The following is a 13,821-nucleotide window of genomic DNA, read 5'->3' as shown; positions in this document are numbered from 1 at the left end:
GCTTATGAGAGGTAGGGATGCTAGTCTGTCTCCTCGTCAGTGAGATGGGAACAATAGCAGCATCTACCTTTAAGGATTGTTTAAGGATGCGATCAGGTAACCCCGGTAAAGCACTTGGCACTGTCCCTGGAACATAGGAAGTGCTCAGTAAATGTTGGCTTTTACTCTTCGTCTCATGATGTTAAGGCATGGGCAGAGAAAACACATTTCTCCTTGAAGACTGTGGATTGTATTAGCTGACTTCTGTCACCTCAGTTCTGTGGCTCCCTAGGATGTGAACGGTTTTCACCCTTCTCTCCCTTTTCTTAAATTATATTTTCATGGCACTGAGGAGTAACCTTTAGATGCCTCATTGTGCTTAGCAATTGAGCTATGCCTCTATCCTTGGCAGAGAGACAGAGTCACACTCTGAACACAACCAGATATTTCATATTTTAGAGGCAAGCTGACTGGGCCCAAATCCCAGCCTGCCACTCTAGCTAAGTGGCCTGAAGCAAGTTCATCCATGTGTCAGGGCCTGTGCCATTCATCTGTGACGCAGGAGTAGCAAAGCCTCCTTCACAGACGGGCTGTGAAGGTAACATGCCTCAGCCCCCTGGCACTGGCATTGTGTGGTTACACGACTCCCCTTCTGATGAGAACACACTTGACTTAGAGGGCATTCTATCACCTTCGGGACTCAAGCTTCTTCAGCGACTCTAGACCCTCTTCCAGCCTTTAGCAGGGGTTTCGCGGGGCCCTCCACAGCAGAAGAAACAGCCCATAAACTCATTACAAAGCTGCCCTCCACCCCTTCCCCAACCTTACCTCCCTTCCTCCAAATCCCAGCATCTGCTCCCTAGACAGTCAGCTGCCAAGCTGTGCCCAAGTCTCTCCCTGGGTTCATTTGATATGTTGCCGCTTTGTTTTTGAAAAAAAGCCTGTGTCAGTGCCGGGCCCTGGGGAGGTGGATCCTGCCTCTGCCAACTGCCAACCGTGTGCTGTCTCTCTGGTCTTGCCCTGGGACTCCCAGGTGATCCCGTTACAGAGTGTCTCTTACCAGACAGCTGCCACTGGGGCCCTGTGGAGGCACAGACATCAACTCTGGGCTTTGTGGGACCAGGGGCACACCCTGAGCAGAGCTCTGCAATTCTGTTGACAGGCCACTAGCCATGTCTCCCTTTCTTGATTTTCCTTATAACAACAGAAGATGCACAGTTTACCTCACAGAGAGAGGAGAGGTCATTCTCATTCAGTAAGCTCTGAACTTTGTTCTAGGCACTGAAGGAGGATTTTACCTGTGTCCACACCCTCTTAGCCCTGTAAGGAAGGTCTTATCATGATCGCAGATGGGAAGCCAGAGTATGTCAGGTACCACTTCTCATCCTCACAATTATCGGAATTTTTATCTGCCATTCTACATACAGAAAAACGGAACTCAGCAAGGTCAGACACAGCTGGGAAAGGAGCAGAGTAGGAATTCAAGTCTGTGTTGCTTAGAAATCTGTCCCAACATGTCACCACTTAAGGACAGTGTAAATAACAAGCACTGAGGCATTGTGTTAGAGGGAGAAAAGGAAGCAGGCTTGCGAATCTGCTCTTTGCTGCTGCTTGGCCAAGCTGGGAGTGGTAGATGGGAAGTCTGGGTGCCCGGTCGGACCACGCTCCCATCTGTGTTATGAAAAACCCTCCTCAGCTCTTACCCTCCTCGAGGCAATGGAGTGGTAGTGAATGTGATGTGAAGTATTTGTGAAATCTGTTGCCTTTCCCAACTCAGAAACGGGGTATCTCAGGAAAAGTTTGCATCAGAATTTGCATACTGGTAACCTGCTGGCGACTCTAACCTAGAAAGATATTTTGTATTGAACCATCGTATTTTTTTAAATCTCAGATTAACTGCTATTTTTTTAAATGCCTCAAGTCACAGAGAGCTCCAGATTTTTAATTGTCTCAAAAAAATCACAAGCTATCCCAACCTGGCCCTCCATTCCCACATGGCCACCATTGGCTAAAGCAGTGTTTGCCACAGTCGCCACCACTCCCTAGTACTCAGTGACAGGGAGCATCACCCTCCTCCTACCAGTTTTCTTATATTAGAGACAAGAGGGAAGTGAACTTTCTTGTGTTCTATAAAGTGGGGGGAAATTAAAAGGCAATAAGGGAGAGTGCATATTTCTGTGTAAAAATATTTCTGCACATTTATTTGTATCAAAATAAGATGTAATGAAAGAAACAAACCAGACCCTTTTCTTTTCTTTTCTTTTCTTTTCTTTTCTTTTCTTTTCTTTTCTTTTCTTTTCTTTTTTGGTGGTAAGGAGTCTTTTCCTGGTTGTTGGCATTTGATTTTCACACCATTCTAGCCACTTTCTTAGGCAGTGTCCAGAGCCCAGATCCAGAATTGCTCCTCAGCCTCGTGTGTGGTCCCTGGGAACTGCCAAAGCTTTTCCATCATGGTTTTTTCTCTCTCTCTCTCTCTTGCCTTCTCTAGGTGTTCCCTTCCCAAAGAACTTCCTTCAGATCTGCAAGAAGATCCTGTGTCGCCTTTTCCGTGTCTTTGTCCATGTCTACATTCATCATTTCGACCGGGTCATTGTGATGGGTGCAGAGGCCCACGTCAACACCTGCTACAAACACTTCTATTACTTTGTCACAGAGATGAACCTCATAGATCGCAAGGAGCTGGAGCCCTTGGTAAGTGTCACGATGCAGTGATGGCACCCACATCACCCCAAGAGCTCAGCCATTAGTCACAGTATACTCCCAGACCTGTGCAACATATTCACTAATGTGTAGTTGTTAGATGAAGGACTGTGGAATTGAATAGGCTTCAGAGGCTGTTACAGGTCAGAAGATGCCAAGATGTCTATGGCCACCAAATTAGGGTCTTAAATTTCTGCAAGGTGGCAGAATATAATGGAATTGTAATGGTTTGGGTCGAAAGGAATAGCTTCAATTCTCAGCTCCAAACCCTAATTATATAATCCCTTAAACAGACATCTTTGCTCCTCTTGTCATCTCTTACACAGCTGTCAAAAGATGACCAGAAGCATTTCCTCAGTCAGTAAATAAATATTAAGCACTCACTGTGTGGCAGCTGCTAGGCAGACAAAGTCAAGTTAAACTGTCTTTGAGTAGCTTTTACTCCAGAGACCGAGATGGAAGTAAACCTGGAACAGAGTACAGCATCACAAGAATATTGCTTTTCATACCGAATCCCCTGTGACACCCATTAATAGAATACATTAGAACCCAGAACATTTGGTACAAAAAGTACTGTTATCATTTAGGTGTATGGGGACTACATTGAATTTCTTCACAAATTATTTTTGCAGTTGGGCTCAATCTATGCTTTAGAAGTCAAGAACCCCGAAAAATTTATTTATTTTCTATTTTTTTTCCGAAGCCAGAAGCGGGAAGGCAGTCAGATAGACTCCCGCATGCGCCCGGCCAGGATCCACCTGGCATGCCCATCTGGGGACGATGCTCTGCCCATCTCAGGGGTTGCTCCATTGCAGCCGGAGCCATTCTAGTGCCTGCAGCGGAGGCCATGGAGCCATCCTCAACGCCAGGGCCAACTTTGCTCCCATGGAGCTTTGGCTGCGGGAGGGGAAGAGAGAGACAGAGAGGAAGGAGAGGGGGAGGGATGGAGAAGCAGATGGACGCTTCTCCTGTGTGCCCTGACTGGGAATCAAACTCAGGACTTCCACATGCCGGGCCAACACTCTACCATTGAGCCAAGCGGCCAGGGCCTGTAACATGTGGTATCTTAATGTGACGCTCCCATCACAGCTATTTCCAGGCAGCTCTATTGAGTACTTTCTTAGCCAGTGTAATACATTGTTTTACAGTAAAGGCATGCTTTTTTTTTCTTGAAACAGTTAAAATGGCAATTTTGCTAAATGTAACTAACTAATAGAGAAACTAAATTTCATCCAAGTCTATTTGAATAATGGCCAGAATGCAAGAGCCAGGCTGTCATCTTTTGCTATCATTTATGTATGATGAGGCCAACAGATCAAACTATCAAAAGATTTTTATGCTTCCAGTTCCCAAAAGAAAGGGCACATTATGTCATGGGGGCCACACAGAGAAGCGTTGGGTTGGTCAGAGGCAGAGGGAGCAAAGAAAATGTGATCAAGAGCCTTTATTGTGGTTTCCCTGGGAAAGACTAGGTAGGCAGGTAAGAAAGTTTAAGATTGACTAGTTTGAATAATGTCAGTGGGCTCTGGGCCTAGGGACTATGCTGGTTGTCTGGTACCTACCCCTGGGGAGATGAGAGCAAGGGAATAGTAGCCCTAAGTGTGAGAGGAGACTGAAGAGGAGATTGGATGTGAGTTCTGTTTGTTTGTATTGATTAGTGAGTAAACAGCTTGAGAGTGTATTATTTACTATCTCTAGGAATTGGCTAGCCCCGGGACCTCCATGGCCAGCAAGACCCCAAATGTTAAAGAATCCAAATACAAAAAAATAAAAAACATGTTTAATCTAGTACAGTACCAGTAACTGGCAAAGAAGGTGATGTTGAATGTCATGTATCCCCGTTAGAGTGTCTGAACTTGAAATCTGTTATGATGCTATCAGAGTACATGGTAAAATATCTGTGTTTGCATCACTCAAGAATTCTGGAAGAAAGCAAGACTTTCTGGGTACACTTGAGGTATGTCATGGCTAAAAGAGGGCTAATTTTCTTTACTTTTATTTTCAAAGCTTTCTAGAAAGCTCTTGGGAGCAGGAGCTAAGTTGTCTCTGAATTTAGTTGGACGGTTAGTATGGAAAGATGCTGAAATACATCAGGAGTGAGTTTTGCTAGTTTGTCCCATATAAAGGGTGCTGTGAGTAAATAGTTACCTCAGGAGAAAAGGTTGTGCAAACATCTCGAGAGTTAAAAATGCTGGAAAAGAGTGATAAAGCTCATTTTAGAAAATGTCAAGGACAAAGGGAACAGTGGACTAGGGCCATGTGAATGCGGAGAGTAGAGAAAGCACTCTGACCTCAGAGAGAACGTGGCTCTGTTTCTGGTGAGTTTAGTTTTGTTCTCTTCAGTTGACACAGTCAGATGGAGGGGATCTTCCACAAAAGTCCCCCAGGGGTAAGAGGCCCTCCAACGCATGCACAGTTTTGGTTTCATTGCTGAAGGAGCAGAAACATCCCATGGATCTGAAAGCCAGTTTCTACTTAAACAGAAGCATAAAAGCCATTGTAAGACAAAGCCAGTGTAAGTCAGCAAGCAGAGAAAGCCATTTTCTTTGCCATCAAACAACTTATTATTTTCTGAAGAAGAGGCCACAGGGATTCTAACACCTGGCCGTGCCTTGAACTGACTGAAATCTCAGAGTCACAGAAAGGCCCTCCAAACCCTATATTCCAGATAAGAACCTCCTTGGGGGAAAAAAAAAAACACTACAGTTGGATTAGCCAGGAATGATTAACAGTGGAAGTGAGCAAGAAGGGTAGTGATTTTCTACCTCCAGAGGCTGATATTCTTTTAAGTCTTGCTTTGAACAGTATCCTTCCAACCTTGGTGCTTTGTTAATTATTATTACAGGGAGACTGATTTCAGTGCTTTCATATAGTAATAGCAAGTGTTTTTAATGCTTACCTGTCTGAAATTACATATTCATTTTACACAAACCAAAATATATGAAGGAAAAGTAAAAGATACTGAGAATGTTTCTGAGGACAATAATTATGTAATGTCAGGCTCTGGCTACTTAGCATAGTTTGGTGTCCACTAAGAATACTGTACTTGTAGAATGCTATTACTGAAATGAGCACTTCCAATAGTTGATAGTGCTAGAATACTAGCTTCTACGTCTACTGTTGCAAAGCACATATTAAAATCAGTCACAGCATATCAACACATATTTATTTTTATTTAATTTGCATATCTTAAGCACCCTATATATGCAAAATAAATTGCTCTGATGTTCTAAATACACATGAAAGCTATAGCTTTAGAATTTATAAATGCTTTTTTTAATTTTTATTTATAATAATTTTATTTTTTTAATGGGGTGACATCAATAAATCAGGATACATATATTCAAAGATAACAAGTCCAGGTTATCTTGTCGTTCAATTATGTTGCATACCCATCACCCAAAGACAGATTGTCCTCTGTCACCTTCTATCTAGTTTTCTTTGTGCCCCTCCCCCTCCCCCTTTCCCTCTCCCATTCCCCCCTCCCCTCTGTAACCATCACACTCTTATCAATGTCTCTTAGTTTCACTTTTATGTCCCACCTACATATGGAATAATGCAGTTCCTGGTTTTTTCTGATTTACTTATTTCTCTTCGTATCATGTTATCAAGATCCCACCATTTTGCTGTAAATGTTCCGATGTCATCATTTCTTATGGCTGAGTAGTATTCCATAGTGTATATGTGCCACATCTTCTTTATCCAGTCATCTATTGACGGGCTTTTTGGTTGTTTCCATGTCCTGGCCACTGTGAACAATGCTGCAATAAACATGGGGCTGCATGTGTCTTTACGTATCAATGTTTCTGAGTTTTTGGGGTATATACCCAGTAGAGGGATTGCTGGGTCATAAGGTAGTTCTATTTTCAGTTTTTTGAGGAACCACCATACTTTCTTCCATAATGGTTGTACTACTTTACATTCCCACCAACAGTATATGAGGGTTCCTTTTTCTCCACAGCCTCTCCAACATTTGCTATTACCTGTCTTGCTAATAATAGCTAATCAAACAGGTGTGAGGTGGTATCTCATTGCAGTTTTGATTTGCATTTCTCTAATAGCTAAAGAAGATGAGCATCTTTTCATATATCTGTTGGCCATTTGTATTTCTTCCTGGGAGAAGTGTCTGTTCATATCCTCTTCCCATTTTTTTTATTGAATTGTTTGTTTGTTTGTTGTTGAGATTTATGAGTTCTTTGTATATTTTGGATATTAGGCCCTTATCTGAGCTGTTGTTTGAAAATATCATTTCCCATTTAGTTGGCTTTCTGTTTATTTTGTTATCAGTTTCTCTTGCTGAGCAAAAACTTCTTAGTCTGATGTAGTCCCATTCATTAATTATAAATGCTTTTTAAAAAATGTAAAATAATGACTGCCACTCATCTTCGGCCCTTGAAGGATGACGAAGAAGTCAGGCATTTGGCTCCACATTCTAGTACATTCTTCAAACTCTAATGCAACAGGAGGTCAGAGGACAGCATTTGTCCCACCAGTTTCCCTTAGAACATCAACATTCCCAGAGTTCCCACACCCCTAGTAGGACATTGCTGGTGTCACGCCTTGGGACTCTATACAGTTCAGAATCAGAGACCCCACGTCATATTTCTTTCTGCCATGCCTCCACCATATATACACCCACACTCTTCTGCCCCCAAAGTTGCCCTGGGTGCTTTTGTCTGATGTTGACGGTGTGCTCAGCATGCTGGTTATACTGAGGGTCCAGTCCCTTGCAAGGGTAGAGGTTTAGTCTCAGACAGTGCCAGGGACAAAGCTCAGCTCTCTGAGTTCAGACCCTGGAGACTTCCTTTCCTAACTTGCAATCTTGAGCAAGATAGTTATCTTTTCAAAGCCTCATTTTCCTCATTTATAGAATGAGGATAATAATGGAGTTGTTGTAAAAATTAAATGGGTCACGTAGTAAGTGCTCAGGAAATATTAGCTGTGAAGTGAGATAATGAACGTAAACTAGGTAGCGTATAGGAAACAGAGTTACCTTACTGCTCTCTCCCCAACGTCCCATGGCCTTTTGCCACCTTAGTGACCTACTAGGTAGCCTAGTAGTAGATAGAGCTCATAGCATCAGTGTCTCCTCTTTGAGGGCTGGGAGTGTACATGACATAGGCTTGCATTGCCCATGCTGCCTGGTACATAATAAACGCCCACTGTATTTCTGAGTCAAGAAGAGTACTTTGTGGATGATGCATCTTTATTCAAAGAGATTGCACACACAAGGTGTTCATTCCTTGGCGCCGCCCTCATCTCAGAACGTGCCTGCAGACTTCCACTTATCCATGTTGGAAGCAATGCTTTGTCCTATAAGATTCGCAATAGAGAGTCAAAGCAAAATAAGGTGTAGAGCAGTGAAGAGCTGCATCATCAGTCTTAGGTCTGACAGAGAAAGATGGGACTCTAACACTAGTCAGTCCTCAGTTCCGGATTCCAACTAGATCACTCAGGGAATAGAAATGTTCTCATACTGCCTGTGTGTCATGGTGTGCCTGGTGGAAGGGGAACAAGCCTCCAAAGGGTTAGCCCTAAGAGTCTCATGTCCTGGGAAAACTCTCAGTCCCTGGCAACCTGGGCTGATGGGTCAGTCCTTCAGGCCTCCGAGTGGAAACACAATTTGGAATGCAGAAGCTGGGAAGAGGTGACCCTGGCCAGTGCACTGAGAAAGGCCAGGATGGCCCCTCCACCCGCAGGGTCTGCCTCATGGCTCCCGTTGGGACCTGCCGGTCAGCAACAGCCTGGGAACCCAGGGAATCACACGCCATTTCATTTGGTCTCCAATGGGAAGGGGAGGCTGGAGGGCCGACAGACAGATGTGACGAAAGACCCATTTCTCATGGAAATGCAAGTTGAACTCGAGCAAATTCACAGTTGGAGGAAAGGAGTCTGAATGACACTGAGAATGGGCCCAGCCCTGCCGGAACAAGCCGGCTGCTGCCTGCCCTTGGCAGTCCAAGGCTCAGCGGACAGAATTAAAGAATCAGAATTATTATTGGTAAGCCCAGGCAGCCAACACTGTTTTGTAGGCTTTTCACTAAAAACAGAAGCGCTCAGAGAAGACTGCTGAATAGGAGCTGATTGTGGAGGACGAGAGAGGTTGGAGAGGTAGGGGGACTAGGGTGCTTGCTCACCCTAATGTACCTGCTGACCTCTGGGTGACCTTGGTCTACTCTAGGGCCTTCACTTTCTCTCTCCAGAGCCTCATTCCCTTATTTCTAAAGGAAAGGTGATTACACCGTCACTGACCTTAAAAGGTGCTTCTGTGAAACCAGATGTCACCACAGGCCTAAGAGCAGAGTGCTTGGGCCAAATTAGTGCTTCTCAGTAGGGGTCTGCACACCAGCTGTGTCAGAATCCCCTGGAGATTATTTTAAATGTGCACACCTGGGCCTCACCACAGATACACAGAGATCAGAATTACTGAGGTTAATGCCAACCACCCTCAGTCATATCTCACACTTGAATGTGCACACCCGGGCACCTCTCCAAAATGCAGCTTCAGTGCACCAGGGCCTGGGATGCAACTTGAGCACGCACGTTTTGCTCACAGGTGATGTTGATGCCACTGGTTCCCAGACCACATCCTGATGGGCAAGGCTGTGGATGATAAGTATGCTCGAATTTGGGAATTAACTCTTTTTAGCACATATCCTCTCCTCCCCTCTTCTAGGATTGGGGGTTGTTAGCTCAGTGAGATGGGGAAATAAAGTGAAGAAGAGATGTCTAAGGATCAGAGTTGGCTAAGAGTGTTCCGCACAATGCCGGCCCTGAGTGATGCTCAGAGAAAGCAGGCTTCTTTCCTTGGGTCAATGACTTTATGAAAGGCTGCATCACTTCCACCCTCGGAGATTCACAATGTGCAATTGCAGGTCACAGACCTGGAGAAGCCGTCCAGTGAAGAAACTGGTTCAATTTTGTGTAGCTCACCCAATTTAACAGCACTGGGCTCCTGAAATCCTGTTTTGCATCGTTATCACTCATTAACATCTCATAGGGATCGTGCTCCATGGACATGACCTGCCGTTGAGGCAACGCTGTCTGTCTCTGTAGTGTGTGTGTTGAGTCTGAGTTCTCTCCCACTGCCTCTGCTCTGGCCCCAACCATACACCCACCACAGCTGCCTGAGTGAGGATGAGAGAAGACCAAAAGGGAGGCAGGAGGGAAGTGAAACTCATATGGGAGGGCTTCACGGGGAACAAGAAACCCACCCTTGCTCGTTCTCACGCCTCTCAGATCATTGTCTGACACCCCATCACTGAGCTCTGTTCTTACCATGTGTGAGGCACGCAAGCATTCCAAGAAATAAACACTGGCTTTATTTAAGTTCCAGATGTTCTATTAAGCTCTTTACATATATTATTTCATCTTTTCCTCGCACTTAAGACCTTTACTTCAAACAGATGTTACTTGTCAACATCCAAACCACGTTCCTCGCCATTCTTCAAGACTCTCGGCACCTCCATGACGTCACACCGGAGCTTCCCCTCTCCCAGTTTGTGGTCAGTGCCTCTTGGGTCATGATCGTGGTTCATGCACCAAATGATTTCAGCATTAGGACTAAAACCACTGCTTTAAAAGTAGTAGACCAGATGGAAGAAAAAGTTTGAATACTAAAGATTTGAAAAGCCCAGTACAGCCCATCTGGGTCCAAACATGTGCTCAACCTTGTGTTCCCCTAAAAGGTGGCCAGGTTGTGCCTGCACTTCCCTTGGAGATGCTCGGAGGAGTGCAGTAGCCAAGCCTGGCCGGTAATGTCAAGACTAGGTCAGGGCTGTGAAAAGAAGCAGAGCCTCTCACATAAGCCAGGGCTGCTTCCCAAAATAGCCAGCAGTGAAGAGCCATTGTGGGGCTTCTAAAAGGACCTTTTCTTTTGAAACATCATCTGTGCAAAGACCTCTGGGCTGCTTCTTGTCAGGCGGGTTCCTTGACTTCCAGCCAAAAGGCTCAGACAGGGACACAGGCATCAAGAAAGAAAAAGCTTCAGCCTGTGGGCCCAGCCATTTGGCCTTTGCAATGATGTTTCCACTGTTCTGTTACCATGTAAGTTGTCTGACCCTGAGCAAAGTGTGTGATGTCTCTGTGCCTCAGTCTCCTCATCAAAGAAAGTTTCCTCTGTGCCTCAGTTTTCATATCTAGACCCTCTCCTCAGCTTGTCTCACTGAGATTATGATCTTTAAACTGGTGTTTCCCCAGCCTTGTCTCTTTGCTTAGAGAGGCCTGCATGAATTGAAGCTTGCCATGCCTGTGTGTGTGTGTGTGGGGGGGGGTGTACCTGGCACAGAGAGTGACTGGAGATTGCATTCAAGGGACTTTGTTCATTTAGATCAGGGGTCTCAAACTCACGGCCCACGGGCCGCATGCGGCCCGCCGAACAATTTTGTGCGGCCCGCAGACTAATCCACGAAGTTCAAAATATTTTGGATAAAATTAAGTAAGCCTAGGGGCCTACTTGTATTTTTCATTTCTCTAGCATCTTGCTCTGCGGCCCACATGCTGAGTTGAGTTTGAGACCCCTGATTTAGATGGGTTGTGTGTGTGTGTGTGTCCAGCATGGTATCAGCTGGTGGTAGTTGTTCAGGGCAACCCAGATGCCCAGAGATGAGTGGGAAAGCCTGCCAGAGACCATTTTCGGAGCCTTGGCAGACATATTGTAGAGTGTCAATTTGAAAAATAGCAAAGAAACAGTGGGGTTGTTGTCAAAGAACTGGATTGTGCTGGGTTATTGGGAATGTGGCCATATCGGCCCATGCCTTTCTCAGTCCTGCTTTCTTATTCTTTGCTGCTGTCCAAGAGCTTTTGCTTCTGCTGTGTAAGATGGTAGGTGCTCGGTTGCTTGTTTTGTTTTGTTTGTTTGTTTACTTATTATTGGGTCAGAGTGAGATGTGGTATGACTTACCTCAAGGCCTAAAATATGATTAATCAGAGTTGAAGTCAGTGACCATGGGACATGGGGATATTGTCAGCATATAATAATAACAGGATTTAAAACTGTATTGAAAAATCACTCTACTCATATATTTAATTGATATATATAATATTGTTTGTTAGTACCATCATATTTGAGAAAGGGAAATACAGCAGAAAGTGTCAGGAGTGGTTCTCTTTTGGTGGAATTATGAATAAGTCTTCTTTTTAACATATACAGGGGTCCTCGGGTTACGACACAGTTGTGTTCCTACAACAGTGACACAACCTAAATTTCGGTGTAAGTTAAAACACACCATAGCCTAAGTCACTTACCTATCCTATCATTGTTATAAAATCATAATCTAGAACATAGAAACACAAACATCCTGCATTACTGCATATTCTTCTGCAGTGTGCAACCAAACTAGTTTGCCCTGTAGTCCATAAGTATGATGCTAATGGCGTAAGCCAAAACACGTCTCAATTTTTTAAGTTTTTATGGGAGTGAGCATTGAAGCATCATATGTCAAGACTGTCGTAACCCGAGGAACCCCTGTACCTGTTTGGGCTTTTTAAGTTTTCTATTACAAACATGTATCACTTTTATAATAACCAGAAAAATCAAACTGTGTACTTTAAAAAGCCTTACCAAGCAAAGACTGAAAATGCACATGACAAGTGGTCTGTGCCCCCAGGACCAGATGTCTGAGTGCGCTCTCTCCCATCTCTGACCATGCCCTGTACTTCCCCTCCACAGAGCTGTGTGACAGAGATGGTCACAGGAGCAAGCCAGTTGTCATGCAGACCCTCTGTGACTGTTGGAGGTGGATGTGTTCATTCCCCTTGAACTAAACAATTCCCTGGATATGGGGTGCTCCCTCCTAGAGAGGGGAATTTTAATTGGGCAGATCTCAGTGATTCTAGCATATGATGAGGTCTGCAGATCACTCGTATGTAACGTGTCCAGATCTGCAGGGACAGGCTTTGTTCAGGCACCTCACTGAAAAGGCACTGTGATCTTGACGGAAGGTTGGTTTTGATTGGGGTTTTCCCATTCATATTTCTCTATTAACTGGATCTGAAGATTTTTTATGGGTTTTTTTTTTTTTGTCTAACTTCAAATTTAAAAGAGAAAAAAAAGCATTTGTTGAAAATAGATCAATTTATAGCATGGAATAGTCTATATTAGCTTATTACACTTAAGCATTAAGTGTATGTATAATAGCTACAGATAATTTTTAGCTGAAACTAGAGTGTGTCTCTAAAGTTAATTCCAATTCCTTATTACTAAGATATCAGCAAAAACCAGGACCACAAGTGACTAAGGAATGCGTCTCTACACCGGTCTCCATCATTTTCTTGTTCATTATTTTTCTTCTCAGAGAGGACCATTCTCCATCCCCAAGCACCATGCACCATCCTGGTTTATATCACCGTATCTCTGGACTGGTGATGCCTTTGCATGGGGATTGATATTCTAATCACATTGAATTCTCATTGTTTAGCTGCTTGGTTTAAATTTTAAAGTAAAGAGTCTAATAAAACTACCAGTATATTTCCATAACTCTTACCATTTCTATTCCAGTTTACTGTTGCATACCTCTGTCTAACTCGTACATGTCAGACAGTGTCCCAGCGCTGCAGGACTGCCCACTAAAAATGGCAGGCTTACAAGTCATGCAGTGCCTCTCTCCTTACCTTTACTGAGTGGGAAAGGTTTATAGAGTGGCAGACTCATTTCTAGATCATTCAGTAACTTATATTATTTCCTGACCATGTGCTGAAGAGCGGGTCCCTACTTACAAGGGATCCATTGAAAGTTTTCCTCCTACCCTGTCTTTACTGAACATCTCCCAAAGTATTTGTCCCAGAATCTACTAGTTCTAAGGTATGTCAAAAGGATTGCATAAAAAGGGGTTCTGTGGCAAATAGCTATGGGAAATAATGAGTTAATAAAGGTATTCTGGTGTCTTTGATACACTAAGGGGCACCTCAACCCTCCAAGCAAAGCATAGAACTTGAAAATGTATTTGTTCAGGGAATCCTTCTCTCCAGAGCATTTTGTGGGTCTAAGGTTTTGCAATATCCTTTGGGAAATACTAACGGTATAGTGTTGTACACTGTATTTTCTGTATTTTAAAGTCAGTCCTCTCTGGTTGCTGAAGGTCTGTTAAGCATTTATGGAAAACCTAGTATACGTCAGATATTGTGCTGAGCGCTGGCATGACA

At 44.0% G+C, this 13,821-nt stretch overlaps 1 protein-coding gene across 5 annotated transcripts in view; it reads left to right on the top strand.

The window, feature by feature from the left end:
• MOB3B (MOB kinase activator 3B) overlaps positions 1-13,821 on the top strand; it is a 218,006-nt gene that overhangs the window by 180,183 nt on the left and 24,002 nt on the right. For all 5 annotated transcript variants that reach the window (XM_066257375.1, XM_066257370.1, XM_066257374.1 and 2 more), the window contains exon 3: positions 2,468-2,670. In XM_066257375.1, coding sequence (XP_066113472.1) covers positions 2,468-2,670 — 203 coding nt within the window. The remainder of the gene's footprint in view (positions 1-2,467; positions 2,671-13,821) is intronic.

The sequence above is a fragment of the Saccopteryx bilineata genome, chromosome 2, assembly GCF_036850765.1.
Source record: "Saccopteryx bilineata isolate mSacBil1 chromosome 2, mSacBil1_pri_phased_curated, whole genome shotgun sequence".
Classification (NCBI taxonomy): domain Eukaryota; kingdom Metazoa; phylum Chordata; class Mammalia; order Chiroptera; family Emballonuridae; genus Saccopteryx; species Saccopteryx bilineata.
This window is presented reverse-complemented; position numbering and strand designations above follow the sequence as displayed.